The 14,660-nt window shown below is 39.3% G+C and overlaps 2 protein-coding genes across 2 annotated transcripts; both read right to left on the bottom strand.

Moving 5' to 3' along the window:
* Nucleotides 1–3,434: 3,434 nt before the first annotated feature.
* Nucleotides 3,435–7,339, bottom strand: LOC131649026 (uncharacterized). The gene is made up of 4 exons (XM_058918772.1): nucleotides 6,404–7,339; nucleotides 5,931–6,127; nucleotides 4,670–5,840; nucleotides 3,435–3,986 (listed from the first exon to the last, which is right to left on the bottom strand). Exons 1-4 carry the CDS (start codon nucleotides 7,337–7,339, stop codon nucleotides 3,435–3,437), a joined length of 2,856 nt encoding a protein of 951 aa, XP_058774755.1.
* A 328-nt stretch (nucleotides 7,340–7,667) lies between these two features.
* On the bottom strand, nucleotides 7,668–8,563 carry LOC131649025 (uncharacterized). The gene is made up of 2 exons (XM_058918771.1): nucleotides 7,986–8,563; nucleotides 7,668–7,746 (listed from the first exon to the last, which is right to left on the bottom strand). Exons 1-2 carry the CDS (start codon nucleotides 8,561–8,563, stop codon nucleotides 7,668–7,670), a joined length of 657 nt encoding a protein of 218 aa, XP_058774754.1.
* Between the last annotated feature and the right edge of the window lie 6,097 nt (nucleotides 8,564–14,660).

The raw sequence follows: 14,660 nt of genomic DNA, 5'->3' as shown, positions 1-14,660 counted from the left end.
TCGATCACGAGGATTGCGTGGGAAATACAAATTATTATAAGGAGTCCATTAAACAAAATATCATAGGGGTATTTTTCTTTATATTGAAATAAAAGGGTTAAAATAAATAAGCTGAAAATAGAGATGAGTTTTTTTTAGTATAAAGGTAGAGTAATGCCAGGGTAGGTGTATGATTTGCCTTATAATGACTTTGTAAAAACAGATCTCTTCGAGAAGTTCATGAAGTGCACTATTTGTTCTTAAGGATGTTTTCCTAAGTCCTTAGTGAAAACCTTTTGGTTTGCAATCCTATTGCCTAAGTCCTTAGAAACAAAGGTTTGTGAACCAAAGATATCAATGATCAAGAATATTCAAATAACCTTACGGTATCCCTAGTCCTAGGTGATAACCCTAAGATTTAATTGTTTAAAAACCTTAACAATCGTAGTCCTACAGATCGTTAACCATAGATCAAACCTTGTTTGTCCGACAAAGCAAGCATAAAATCATTAAATAATTAAATTTCAAAACATGAATACTTGATTAAAGAAATGCGTAGATCATAGTCATTACAATAAAAATCAGGGACACCCCCCTGGCATTGGGGGGTTTAGCCTCTCATAATATTCAAGAAACCAAAATCAGAAAGTTTAGACATTTACAAAAGATTAGGAGAACTCTGATCTTCAATGGTGTCCACCGTTGAATCTCTTCGTCTTCCACAACCTTGATAACGCTATCTTGCTCTCCTCTGGAATTCTTTCGTACGATCAAAAGTCCCCAAAATATCTTAAAACATAAACCAAAATAGTCTCCATACAAGCCTTTAGTAGTACAAAGTCAAAAGTGCCCCTGGAATAAGTTTGAGTGTCATAAGACCCAAATAATGGTCATTCACGCGCCTGCCAACACGGGTCGTGCTCAGGCACACGGGCGGCCGTGTTGGCCCCCTGGAATTTTCATTGGCAGATGCTGGCCACCAACACGGGCCGTGCTCAGGCACACGGGCGGCCGTGTTGGCCCCCTGGAATTTCTATTGGCTTTGTTCTGTGTTCTGACACGGGCCGTGTGCTGAAGCACGGCCGACCGTGTTTGACCCCAGACTTGTGATTTTTCATCTTTTTCTTGCTCTTCTTTTTTCCTTGATGCTTTGGCACTCAAGATGCTTTGTTCAAACCTGCAACTTGTACACAACTAACCAAACGGCATAAAAACATCTAAAACTTAAATAAATAGATAAAACCAACAATGAAAAGAACAAACAAACAAAAAGCAAGAACTTAAACATTTTTCTACGAAACTCACACCAAAGTGTTACCCGATTGATAGATATGGACCGAATGCATGATACAAATTACATGAAAATGGTGACCGATCACAACCCCAAACTTATCTCATTGCTTGTCCTCAAGTGATGCAAGAGACATTTATAGAGGTCACCCTGGATTCTTACTTCCTCAATGTCACCGATGTTATTCGCATAGTGCTTCTACCTTCTTGATCAAGCTTCCAGCACATTACACCAATCTTCTATCGCATTTTCACATCAGAGTATCCCTTCACCTGCAAGCTTTCTATCAATCTCACCAAGTCTCTCGTGGTTATAGTGTTTCACTCATAAACCAAGACATGCAATATCATCTCTTAGCTTCGAATAGATTCTACTTTCACTGCACAGACAGAGTTCACACACTATTTGAGGTCTTTTTCGGATGTAACGGGGCTTAGGTACAGTGGGATAGACAAAGAAAGAGGTTTACTAATGGTTTGTGGCTCGATATTCCTTATCGTGTGTTTTCTCTTTTTTTTTCTATTGCTATGCATGAATTTACAAGGGATCTATATCTTTAGACTCATCAACACATTCATTTTGACCTGGATGCTTTTCTTATTCTCGAGTCTATTTGTTTAGGCAAGTGCTTTTGCTCTTTTTTTTTATGACATCTAAATGTCCCTTTTTTCATTTGCACTTGCCTCTTATACATGATCAACCCCAAACTTATTATTTTTGCACAATTTTGAAAAACAACACAACATGAATATCGAGCAAGGGTAAGGATAGCTTGGCTTTGGGTTCATTTATGTGGTAAAACAAACAAAGGGATACGACTCAAAAGGGGTTTACAACGGATAAGAATTCTCAAAGGTGGTTGTGAAGGCTTATGGGTAAACAAACAAGTGCCTCACTGTGTGTCCTCATATCATAGTGTGTCAGCAGAATAAACGTAAAACCAGAGTGATAAAGTCATACCTGGATGCCCTCATGATGAATTTGCAGTATTTGGTTTTGATATACCTCACCATGTTGGATAAATTAGCTTGCAGATCTCAGACTACTCCTAGTGTCATACAATTTCTTTTTGTTGCAAGTGCCTTCCACTCTTTTCAATCTAGTATCGGCACGATGCGTCCAACAGGTACTTTTCTCCGATGACATCAACTTCCAGGGTGCCTTGAAGAAACAAGTTTAGGTTGTATTTCTCATCCACTTACTATAGTTGCATCAATTATTCGGTGGTTGTCAATCAATCTTGTAACAAACAAAGAAAGAAAAAAAAAACAAAGACATACCACGCAAAGCCATAAAAAGAAACAAAAACGAAGGAAACAAAAACTAAATAATTAAAATAGAAACAAACAAAAAGAACGAAAAGGACCCCTCCCCCACCTAAACTGAACATTGTCCCCAATGTTTCAGCCTCAGTGCGGAAAGGACTCACAGTCTACTGTGGAGGCGGGTGCTGAGGTGGAAAATGCAACATCATCTGCTGCATCATTCGTTGGATATCATCAATGGCAACCCCTTGACGGAGTTGCTCTATCACAATTCTCTCAATCTCTACACCTTGGCGAGTTTGTTCGGCACGGAATTGCTCGACATCTAAAGGTGTCCAGCCAGCAGAAGAGGATCCCTCACCTTGATGACGTGAGGTCCTAGTACGGGGAGCAGCCCTCTCCCTCCTTGGTGCATCCTCATCCATTGCCTCATCTGCATACACAACATCATCTCTTGCTTCCTCGGGGTCAACGTCAGTATAAAACCAATTCACACTATTATCAACATTAGTTTTTTTAGAATTCGGTAATCGCAACAATTTGCGAGACCGGCTTACCAACATGTGGCCATTTCGAGATGGTTCGAGCATCCCTTGTGTGCACAGAGCATTTAGATCAATTTTATGCAATGCTTGAAACGGGGTCTCACCATCCATTATTGGCCGGTATCCACACCATTCAGCAATTTGAGTAATCATTCCTCCTACAGAAATACCACCTGAACTGGCACGCCCCATGGTACCTAAATGATCTGCCGCAAACGCAACCACATTCACTGGTTCCTCATTAACCATAGCATACAGAAGATAGAGCTCTCTTTTTGTTGCGACCCCTGTGCTGTCACTTCGCCCGAACAAAGTAAAAGCTAACCCCTTTTGTGTATAACGAAAGAATGGGTTCTAGATCCAAGAGGCCTTTGCGGTTCGGGCTTCATATTGTGGTAAACCTGTAATAGATGACCAAAAAGCAGAAGCAGAAAACTCATTTGGCACTGCCCCGTGTCCCACTAAAGGTAACCGGAGGCATTGCCCGAGTTGAATTACAGACATAGAGTGATCCTCATTATAAAGCCGAAAGGTTAGAGTACCAAAATATTCAAAAGAGTGCCCAGTCCAGTTTTTTTCCAAATTAAATTCCACAGAGCTTAGGAATTCTAAAGTAATGCGCTCGTATGTGGGTGCATCATTGTGCATGAATTCAAGGATCCCTAAATTATTAAACATTTGTGTCACATCATCTAGGATTCCTAATGTATTCATAGTGGTATCACACACATACCTAGTGGGGACAAGCTTCCTAGTCAAGAGAGTCTTGTACCTTTGGACATGCTCATCCTTTTCAAAAATGATGTTGTGAGCATTCGGTGTTCGGCGAACTCTTTGTTTGAGCCTTGAGGATTCGACAACAACGGCCTTTCCTCTGTCAGCTTTCTTTGGGGGCATAATGGGTACCTGAAAAATTAGCGAAAATTGAAAGTTGGAGAAATGGGAAAAGATTACCGTCACTGTGTAGAGGGCGAAAAACGGCCCAACTTTTGTGAAGGAAGAAGTGGATTTGGAGCTTTGATGATGGAGAAAAGTGAGGTTGAAGATTGATGGAGATATGGAGGTTTGGAGGAGAATAGGGTTTTTGTGAGGAGGAAGATGAAGATGCTGAGTTGTTTACAATAAAAGGGGGTTTTAAAATGCGTGGGGCCCACAAAATTCAGAATTCCTCCTCAGATTCTAATTTTTTTTCAAATCTGCGCACAAACACACGGGTCGTGCGCCCACGCACGGGTAGCCGTGTGTCACCTCTGGTTTTTGTGTGAAGGAGACTTTTGGTTAGCACGGGCCGTGTGCTGGAGCACGGGCGGCCGTGCTTCTCCCCTGTTTTTTGTATGGGGTTGCCTCTCAGAACCCGCACGGGCGGCCGTGTTTGAGTGTGCTGTTGCACTTCTCCGCTTAATTTCTTTGTTCCTTTCTTCGCACATTTTTCTTTTTAGTGATCTCCACTCCCCACTCCTGCATAAAACATACACACACTAACAAAACAAAATGAAAAGTATTAGTAAACCCGTGGGTTGCCTCCCACGAAGCGCTGCGTTTAACGTCGCATGGCTCGACGGTCGCTCATCTCATCATGCAAGACGAACGTGTTCGAGAGTGATAGCTCCTTGTCCAGGATTGTATGGTTTCAACCTTTGGCCATTCACTTTGAAGGTGTCTCCATTGTTATTGTTCCTGAGCTCAATAGCTCCTGTAGGGAATACTTTGTGCACTACAAAAGGTCCCGACCATCTTGACTTTAACTTCCCAGGAAATAATTTTAATCTGGAGTTGAACAACAGCACTAGTTGCCCTTTCCAAAATTCTTTCTTCTGAATCTTTTGATCATGCCATTTCTTTGTTGTTTCTTTATAAATTTTGGCATTCTCATAGGATTGATTCCGAAATTCTTCTAATTCATGGAGTTGAAGAATTCGGGACTCTCCAGCTTTCACAATATCATAATTAAGGAATTTGGTGGCCCAAAACGCCTTGTGCTCAAGTTCGAGTGGTAGATGGCATGCTTTACCATAAACCAACTGATACGGGGACATACCTATTGGCGTTTTGAATGCTGTTCTGTATGCCCATAGTGCATCTTCAAGCTTAAGAGACCAATCCTTTCTCGAAGCATTGACAGTCTTTTCGAGAATCTGCTTGATTTGTCTGTTCGAAACCTCTACTTGACCACTGGTCTGAGGATGATAAGCAGTTGCAATCTTGTGCTTAACATTGTACTTCTTCAGCAAATTCTCCATTAACTTGTTCAAGAAATGGGTGCCTTCATCGCTTATGAGTGCTCTGGGAACCCCAAATCTTGAGAAAATATTGTTCTTTAGGAAGTTCACTACCACCTTAGCGTCATTTGTAGGTAAAGCTACTGCTTCTACCCACTTAGAAACGTAAACCACAGCTACAAGAATGTAGTTCTTCCCAAAGGATGGTGGGAAAGGTCCCATGAAATCAATCCCCCACACATCAAACAATTCCACCTCCAGTATACCCTTCTGAGGCATCTGATTCCTTTTTGAAATATTCCCCGTTCTCTGACACCTGTCGCATTCTTTCACAATACTTTGGGCGTCTTTGAATAACGTGGGCCAAAATAAACCAGATTGTAAGACTTTTGCCGCTGTTCTATCACCGCTGAAATGTCCTCCATATTCGGAGTCGTGGCATGCTTTAACCACGTCCCGTTGTTCCTCCTCGGGTACACATCTTCTTATTAATCCATCGAGACCCTTCTTGTATAAAAATGGATCATCCCACAAGTACAACCTGCAATCATGTAAAATTTTTTTTCTACGGTTATAGTCAAAATCGTCAGGTATTATTCCACCTACCAAATAGTTCGCATAGTCTGCGAACCAAGGCACACCAACAACAGTGAGGATATGTTCATCAACGAACTCGTCCTTTATTGGGCGCGTATCTTCAGTTTCTTCAATAGGTGACATGCGAGACAAGTGGTCGGCTACAGTGTTTTCAGACCCTTTCTTGTCACGGATCTCCACATCAAACTCCTGAAGGAGCAAGATCCATCTTAGCAACCTTGGTTTAGAATCCTGTTTGGCAAAAAGATACTTCAAAGCAGCATGGTCAGTATAAACAATGACTCTAGAACCCAATAGATATTGCCTGAACTTATCAAAGGCATAAACAACCGCTAGCAACTCCTTCTCGGTAGTTGCATAGTTCATCTGTGCAGGGTTTAGCACATGACTTGCGTAGTAAATAACATGTAATAGCTTTTCTCTACGTTGTCCTAGAATCGCCCCAACTGCAATGTCACTGGCATCACACATGATCTCAAAAGGTAGAGACCAATCTGGGGCTACAACAATTGGTGCCGACACTAATTTTTGCTTTATAGTATCAAATGCTATGGCACACTCTTTATCGAAAACGAAGGCTTTGTCTTTAACCAACAGTGTAGTTAATGGTTTTGCAATTTTTGAGAAATCTCTTATGAACCTACGGTAAAAACCCGCATGTCCTAAGAAACTTCGAATACCTTTTTCGTTCATGGGAGGAGGTAGTTTTGCTATTACCTCTATCTTCGCTTTGTCAACTTCTATTCCTTTGTGAGAAATTTTGTGACCCAACACTATACCTTCACGTACCATGAAATGACACTTCTCCCAGTTGAGGATTAAGTTGGTCTGTTGGCATCTTTCAAGAACAAGAACAAGGTTAGTCAAACAATTATCAAAAGACTTACCAAAAACCGAGAAATCATCCATGAATACTTCCATATGTTTCTCAAGCATATCTGCAAAGATAGATTGCATGCATCTCTGAAATGTGGCTGGGGCATTACATAATCCAAATGGCATTCTTCTGTAGGCGAAAATACCAAAAGGGCATGTAAATGCGGTCTTCTCTTGGTCTTCTGGTGCAGCAGCTATCTGATTATACCCTGAGTATCCATCTAGGAAGCAATAATAGTCATGACCCGCTAACCTTTCCAGCATCTGATCGATGAAAGGTAACGGGAAGTGATCTTTTCTAGTTGCTAGATTCAATCTTCGGTAATCTATACAGACTCTCCACCCTGTAACTGTTCTTGTGGGAATCAACTCATTCTTTTCATTCTTGATTACCGTAGTCCCACCTTTCTTAGGCACCACATGCACTGGACTTACCCATGAACTTTCAGATATTGGATAGATCATTCCTGCGTCCAACAGTTTTACCACCTCCTTTCTAACCACTTCCTTCATTGCTGGATTTAGTCGTCGTTGAGGTTGGACAACCGGTTTGTGATCATCTTCCATTAAGATTTTGTGCATGCAAAGCGTTGGACTTATCCCTTTCAAGTCTTCAATTGACCATCCAAGAGCACTTTTATGCTTTTTGAGGACTTTGACAAGCTTATCCTCTTGAAGAAATTCAAGGTGAGAACTTATGATAGCCGGGCACTTACTTTCAGTGTCTAAAAAGACGTATTTGAGGTTCTCCGGTAATTGCTTTAGTTCAGCCCCCTTCTTTGGTTCGTCTTTACTTCCTTCCACTAATGGTTGCCTTAGATCCTCCCATCGGTTGTGGCGAGAATTTTTGGCAAATGACGTTTCCATCATGGCTAAAACTTCACTGTCCTTTTCATCAATTATTTCCTCCTCTTCGAAGATTGATAGACTCAGAACTCTTTCCAAAGGTAGCTTCCGTGTTGTAAAAGAATTTTCTTCATCACAAATTTGCTCAATTACCTCAATGTGTTGACTCGTGGCAACATCATCCTTGTACTTCATAGTGTTTCGCACATCAATCTTCAATTCATCATCATAAACTTTCAAAGTCATTGTACCCTCTTCTATGTCGATCAAGCATCTCCCGATTTCCAGAAAAGGTCTTCCCAAAATGATTGGTATCTCTTCATCTTCGGGCATCTCTAGAATAACAAAATCTACCGGAAACACGAACTTGTCGATTTTCACCAACACATCTTCTACCACTCCGTAGGGTCTTTTAACGGATTGATCCGCAAACTGAAGTGTCATACGAGTATCTTGTACTTTACCTATTCCCAATCTTTTGTAAATGGATAAAGGCATAAGACTCACACTTGCCCCTAAATCGATCAAAGCTTTCTTGAAAGATCTATCACCAATTGTGCATGGAATCGTTATCGAACCTCGATCTCTCTTTTTAACTGGGATCTTCATTCCCTGCAAAATAGCACTACAAGTTTCAGTTAGAATAATCGGGTCACCGTCGATTGTTCGCTTCTTTGAAATGATATCCTTCATGAACTTCGCACAGGTAGGCATTTGCTCCAATGCCTCTAAGAATGGGATATTTAGCTCAAGTTTCTTGAACATCTCTAAAAACTTTTCGAAGTTTTTCTCATGTTGTTCTTTCTTCTTATTCCTTGTGGGGAAAGGAAGTCTAACCGCTGGTTTAGGTGTAGCAACTTTTTCTTTGACTACTCCTTCTTCGCCTATGACCTCTTTTCTTACCACCTCATTTTCTTTAATCTCCACATCTACTTCAATCAACATATCCTCTTCATCAAAAATTTTCTCATTTGATTCCTTCTATTTATTACTCCTTGTTATCACCGCGTTCACATGATTGTTGTCTTTGGGATTAGTAACCGTGGCACTTGGTAAGGCGCCCTGTGGTTGAGTGTTGGTCATTTGTTGTGCAATCTGACTCATTTGAATCTCCAGATTTTTGATTGAAGCTCCTGTGTTCCTAAGAGTGCTCCTTGTTTCCTCTTGGAATTGAGAATTGTGAGCGGCCATCTTTTCAAAAGCAATTTCCCAATCTGCTTTCTTTGGTACCTGTTGTTGACCTTGAGTTTGGAACTGCTGCGGATGGTGCTGGAACTGTTGTTGATATGGAGGTTGTTGTTGTGGAGGTCTGTACTGTTGCGTCTGAGTTGGAACTTGGAACTGGGTTGATCCTTGCTTCTGAAAGTTTCCTTGTTGATCCTTCCATGCAAAGTTAGGATGATTTTTCCATCCTGGATTATATGTATTGGCATATGGATTGTTTTGCCTTAACATATGAATCTGTTCCACCTGTTCTTGTGTTGCCACGCAATGCATAGCAAAATGTGGCCCACTACATATTTCACAAACATTGGAGGTAGTTGGCTCAACTTGAGCTACTTTCTGTTCACCAATGTTCATCTTCTTCAATCTTCTCTCTACCTCAGCCGCAATTTGTTCTTCCATTTTAACTACCTGATCAGTAAGCTTCAAATCAATTTTCCCTTCTGGTTGGCTCATAGCGCGGTCATATAACTCAATATGCTCATTGGCGGCAATCGCTTCTATGATTCTCTTGATACCAGTGGCTGTTGAAAAGTTAGTTGAGCCACCGGCAGCAGTGTCGATAAGCTGTTTTGTCTTAAGTCGGAGACCATTAACAAAAGTCTGCATTTGCTCGGTTGGGTCCATGTTATGAGTAGGACAAGCAACCAAACACCTCTTGAACCTTTTGTATGCATCTCCCAGCGATTCCCCTTCTTTCTGCTTGAAATTCACAATATCATATCTTTTTCGAATAAAGACTGATGCGGGGAAATATTCATTAAGGAAAGCTGTTTCCATTTGTTGCCATGTTGTGATGCTTCCAGATGGAAGTGAGTAAAACCACTCTTTCGCGTCTTCGGATAAAGTGAATGGGAACATCACGAGTCTCTTGGCTTCTTCAGAATGGCCTTCAATCTTCAATGATGTTGTTGTGGTGAGGAATCTTTGTAGATGCTTATTTGCATCTTCATTGATTCTTCCCGCAAACGGCTTGCTCTCCAACTGTCGGATAGTTGAAGGATGGAGTTGGAAGTGTGCCACATTGACCAGTTGGTTTACGATGGTCATTCTTCCAAGCGGGGCATTAGCCCTTCCATAGTCTCCTAAAAGCCTCTCTGGGGGAGGTGGATCAGCTGCCATAGTTTCAGGCTCAGATTCTGACTGTTCGGATGAAATAGATATTCTTTCTTCGTCTTCTGATTCTGAAACTATAGGAGATTCTTCTTTTGAAGCCAGTCTTTTCCGTTTAACTTCTCGGAGTCTTGCTCGCAATAGCCTTTCTGGTTCTGCGTCAAAAAGAAGTTCAGCTGAGGCCTTACCTCGCATACAAGATTAGAGTTGATTAGTTTGACGTAAATAAAATAATAAATAAAACTAAACAAATATAAATTCAGCAAAAATAAAATTTTAATTGACTAGTTAAAAATTTATATTTTGGCAATCCCCGGCAACGGCGCCAAAAACTTGATCGGAAAAACAGCAAGTATACTATTTTCACCGATGTAGTAATAATGGGTTTTACCCCATGTACCGATCACGAGGATTGCGTGGGAAATACAAATTATTATAAGGAGTCAATTAAACAAAATATCATAGGGGTATTTTTCTTTATATTGAAATAAAAGGGTTAAAATAAATAAGCTGAAAATAGAGATGTGTTTTTTTTAGTATAAAGGTAGAGTAATGCCAGGGTAGGTGTATGATTTGCCTTATAATGACTTTGTAAAAACAGATCTCTTCAACAAGTTCATGAAGTGCACTATTTGTTCTTAAGGATGTTTTCCTAAGTCCTTAGTGAAAACCTTTTGGTTTGCAATCCTATTGCCTAAGTCCTTAGAAACAAAGGTTTGTGAACCAAAGATATCAATGATCAAGAATATTCAAATAACCTTACGGTATCCCTAGTCCTAGGTGATAACCCTAAGATTTAATTGTTTAAAAACCTTAACAACCGTAGTCCTACAGATCGTTAACCATAGATCAAACCTTGTTTGTCCGACAAAGAAAGCATAAAATCATTAAACAATTAAATTTCAAAACATGAATACTTGATTAAAGAAATGCGTAGATCATAGTCATTACAATAAAAATCAGGGACACCCCCTGGCATTGGGGGGTTTAGCCTCTCATAATATTCAAGAAACCAAAATCAGAAAGTTTAGACATTTACAAAAGATTAGGAGAACTCTGATCTTCAATGGTGTCCACCATTGAATCTCTTCGTCTTCCACAACCTTGATAACGCTATCTTGCTCTCCTCTGGAATTATTTCGTACGATCAAAAGTCCCCAAAATATCTTAAAACATAAACCTAAATAGTCTCCATACAAGCCTTTAGTAGTACAAAGTCAAAAGTGCCCCTGGAATAAGTTTGAGTGTCACAATACCCAAATAATTGTCATTCACGCGCCTGCCAACACGGGCCGTGCTCAGGCACACGGGCGGCCGTGTTGGCCCCCTGGAATTTTCATTGGCAGATGCTGGCCACCAACACGGGCCGTGCTCAGGCACACGGGCGGCCGTGTTGGCCCCCTGGAATTTCTATTGGCTTTGTTCTGCGTTCTGACACGGGCCGTGTGCTGAAGCACGGCCGGCCGTGTTTGACCCCAGACTTGTGATTTTTCATCTTTTTCTTGCTCTTCTTTTTTCCTTGATGCTTTGACACTCAAGATGCTTTGTTCAAACTTGCAACTTGTACACAACTAACCAAACGGCATAAAAACATCTAAAACTTAAATAAATAGATAAAACCAACAATGAAAAGAACAAACAAACAAAAAGCAAGAACTTAAACATTTTTCTACGAAACTCACACCAAAGTTTTACCCGATTGATAGATATGGACCGAATGCATGATACAAATTACATGAAAATGGTGACCGATCAGGGTTCGTAAGGTCGATTTGGGGATTTCTGTTTAGAGGTAATATTAGGGGAAATTAAGGGCACCATGGGGTTCGGGGATCTTGGACGAAACATGTGGGGGGGTCGCGAAAAATTTCCATGCAGGTTTTTGAAATTTAGAATTGTTAGGTCTAGTTGCTACGAACGAATTTGTAGCAGATTCGTAGCAAATTTTCTTAAGAAATTGCAGGTTTTTATGGGGACGATGACTGCGTGGCAATACACTATTGGTTTGTTTGAATCTTGGCGCGCGTTCCCATCTTTCTGTCTTGATTTCATATATGACATGTTGGAAGCGTTTATTAAACGCTTGACTAACTTAGGTGGGATGGTAAAAGCGTGTTTGGGTGTCCCAAGGGTCCAGGGTTCGATCCCTGGCCCTTTACATATATTTTTTCTGGATTTTCTTACATGATCCTATGCACCCTTGCTTGTACGCCCAACCATGCACCCCTCAGATCTGGCTATTAAATCATCACAAACTTAAATTTAATGCACCCAGAGCCTAATACCCATACTATGAATCCTCACATCTGCCACATTGAATCCAAACCTTAAAATTTCTTATTTTTCTTAATTTCTTAAATATTAATTCAATTAACTTTTAATATTTATATATTTATAAATCTAAATTAATTTTATCAAATTAAAATATTATAAATGTTAAAATTTAATTTATTATTCGTTCCGATTAAATCTATTAATCGTGATGGGTAATAATCGATTGTTTAAATATTTGATGTAAAATAAAAATAAGTTTTATTTGGCTAAAGGGTTTCAACCATCTTATTGGTTGCGATGATTAGCCTATTCTTTTTCTCTAAAAATTTGTTATTATTTATAATCGAATCTATCGATTACGAGGGATAACAGTAAAATTAAATAAATTAAATCCTAAAAAAATACATTTATTTGTTATTAGTAATAATCGAACCTATCGATTAGAATTGGTAACAATACCCTACTAATCTGTTAATTATGGTGATCAAACCTATTGATCATTGCGATTAATAGTGCATATTAAAAAATCAGGGTTGTACGCCCAATCTTAAAACACTTCTCAAAACCACGAATACCAAACTACGAATTATCATAACTACGATAAGGCAACTCAAAAAGCCTTCAAACCACTTCATATCAAATCCTAAGGCGTACAACCCTTTCCCCGAACTACGTTGACTCTGATTCTCCCTAAGGAGATACGTAGGCACTTGGCAACAAGGCGAGTCCTTTCCCCCAAAAATCTCATTTTTCCCGATTAGTTTCCCTTAATTATTAAACCTTAGGAAAGGGTTGAGGGTGCCTAACACCTTCCCTCGACCTGAATATAGTATCTTACCCCGATCTCTATAACTTCGTGGGGTTTCCTATTCGCTCTGGTAGAATAGGTGGCGACTCTAAATAATTTAATTTTTAGGGCAGGTTGCTACACTTATATTGTCACATTTCCTCATATATGTCAACAATACATCACCCATCAAACTAACAAGATATTCACATGATACTCATATCCTTGCATAGAATGTCTCATAAGCTTCATCACACAAAATCAAACAAATCATTACACAACTAATGCTTTAAACATAAAATGTATTGTCATATCTCATCATATATATATATATATACACAATACATCATTCAACAAGCAAATAAATCATGTTCTAAAATAATAAAAGTTACACCTCATTTCATCATCTAAATACATAGGTTATTTCATAAGGTTCATCATGCTCGAAACGGCACTAAAAACGGACATACGGTTTGAAAGTTATGGCTTTTACAAAATATTTTACTTTTCAAAAACAAACAGTGGTAACCGATTACCCAAACACCAGTAATCAGTTACTGAGATTCAAAAACTCAGATTTTTTTTTTTACTATGGGTAATCGGTTACTGTCATTTCAGTAACCGGTTACTGCCTCCCAAGACAGTTCGGTAACCGGTTATCCAAACCCCATTAACCGGTTACTTCGTACCAGTAACCCCAAAATTGCCATTTTACAGCACCCGTACCATTCCACATTCCATCCAATGCGTACCATGACATGTTAAATCACCAAACAGTACAAGAATACACCTTTTAACACAACTTTAGCACGTTTTAATGGTAATCTATCATCATACATAACATCATTCAGTCAATTCATCAAATCTCCCAAAACCCCAATTATCCCAAAACCTAACACATATCACAATCAACATAAACAACATACTCATTCAATCCCACCATCTATAATCTCATAATAGATGCTAAATGGAAGAGTCCCCCTTACCTTAAGGTTGATCTTGAGTTTCCCTCTCTTCGCGCTTATTCACGTTCTCTGCTCTTCTCACTTTCTGAACTTTTCTACTCATTTGCTTCTATTCTCTCCTTTTCCCAATTATCTTATTTTATGAAAATAAAGCAAAGTAACTTTAGTAATAGGGCCTACCAATCACACCCCCTCCATTACTAACCACAACTTGGCCCAATAAACTTATTTTACACAATTTCTAACTTAAGTCCAATTTAAAATACCAATAATCCAAGAAATTAATTTAAACTCCAATTAAATTAATAAATATAAAATTTGGGGTGTTACATCTGGTGTGGAAGGTGATTCTACCCATGGATCGAAAAGATAGAACATTGGAAAAATGGTCTCTAAATTGGGAAGAACCATTCCAAGTAGTTCAAGTTTTTTTGAATAATGCCTATGAAATCGAGGATTTATTAAAAGATCGATGACTCCAGAGAGTAAATGGAAAGTATTTGAAAAAATATAAACTTATGCTTCATGAAGTTAAAGTAACTACTGAATAAACTCGCATGCGAATCAAAAGCCAAAATGGTAAATTAAATGCTAAAATGGCTAAGTCATTATAACATTTCCAATAAAATTCGAAATTACAAAGAGAAATTAAGAAAATAATACAATAAATAACTAAGCA

This window comes from Vicia villosa, linkage group LG2 (assembly GCF_029867415.1).
Source record: "Vicia villosa cultivar HV-30 ecotype Madison, WI linkage group LG2, Vvil1.0, whole genome shotgun sequence".
Classification (NCBI taxonomy): domain Eukaryota; kingdom Viridiplantae; phylum Streptophyta; class Magnoliopsida; order Fabales; family Fabaceae; genus Vicia; species Vicia villosa.
Note: the sequence above shows the minus strand (reverse complement) of the source record. Positions and strands in the feature narration are given on the sequence as shown.

What these genes read in the sequence shown, in the direction of transcription:
- LOC131649026 (XM_058918772.1), bottom strand. Translation starts at nt 7,339, where the DNA reads ATGGAAGATGATCACAAACCGGTTGTCCAACCTCAACGACGACTAAAT. An exon ending in AATTAGTGTCGGCACCAATT is followed by an intron (nt 6,128 to 6,403) that starts GTTGTAGCCCCA and finishes TTTGCCAAACAG; the next exon opens with GATTCTAAACCAAGGTTGCT. An exon ending in GAGCTATCACTCTCGAACAC is followed by an intron (nt 3,987 to 4,669) that starts GTTCGTCTTGCA and finishes CTAATTTTTCAG; the next exon opens with GTACCCATTATGCCCCCAAA.
- LOC131649025 (XM_058918771.1), bottom strand. Translation starts at nt 8,563, where the DNA reads ATGTTGATTGAAGTAGATGTGGAGATTAAAGAAAATGAGGTGGTAAGA. An exon ending in GTGTTGGTGAAAATCGACAA is followed by an intron (nt 7,747 to 7,985) that starts GTTCGTGTTTCC and finishes TTTGTGATGAAG; the next exon opens with AAAATTCTTTTACAACACGG.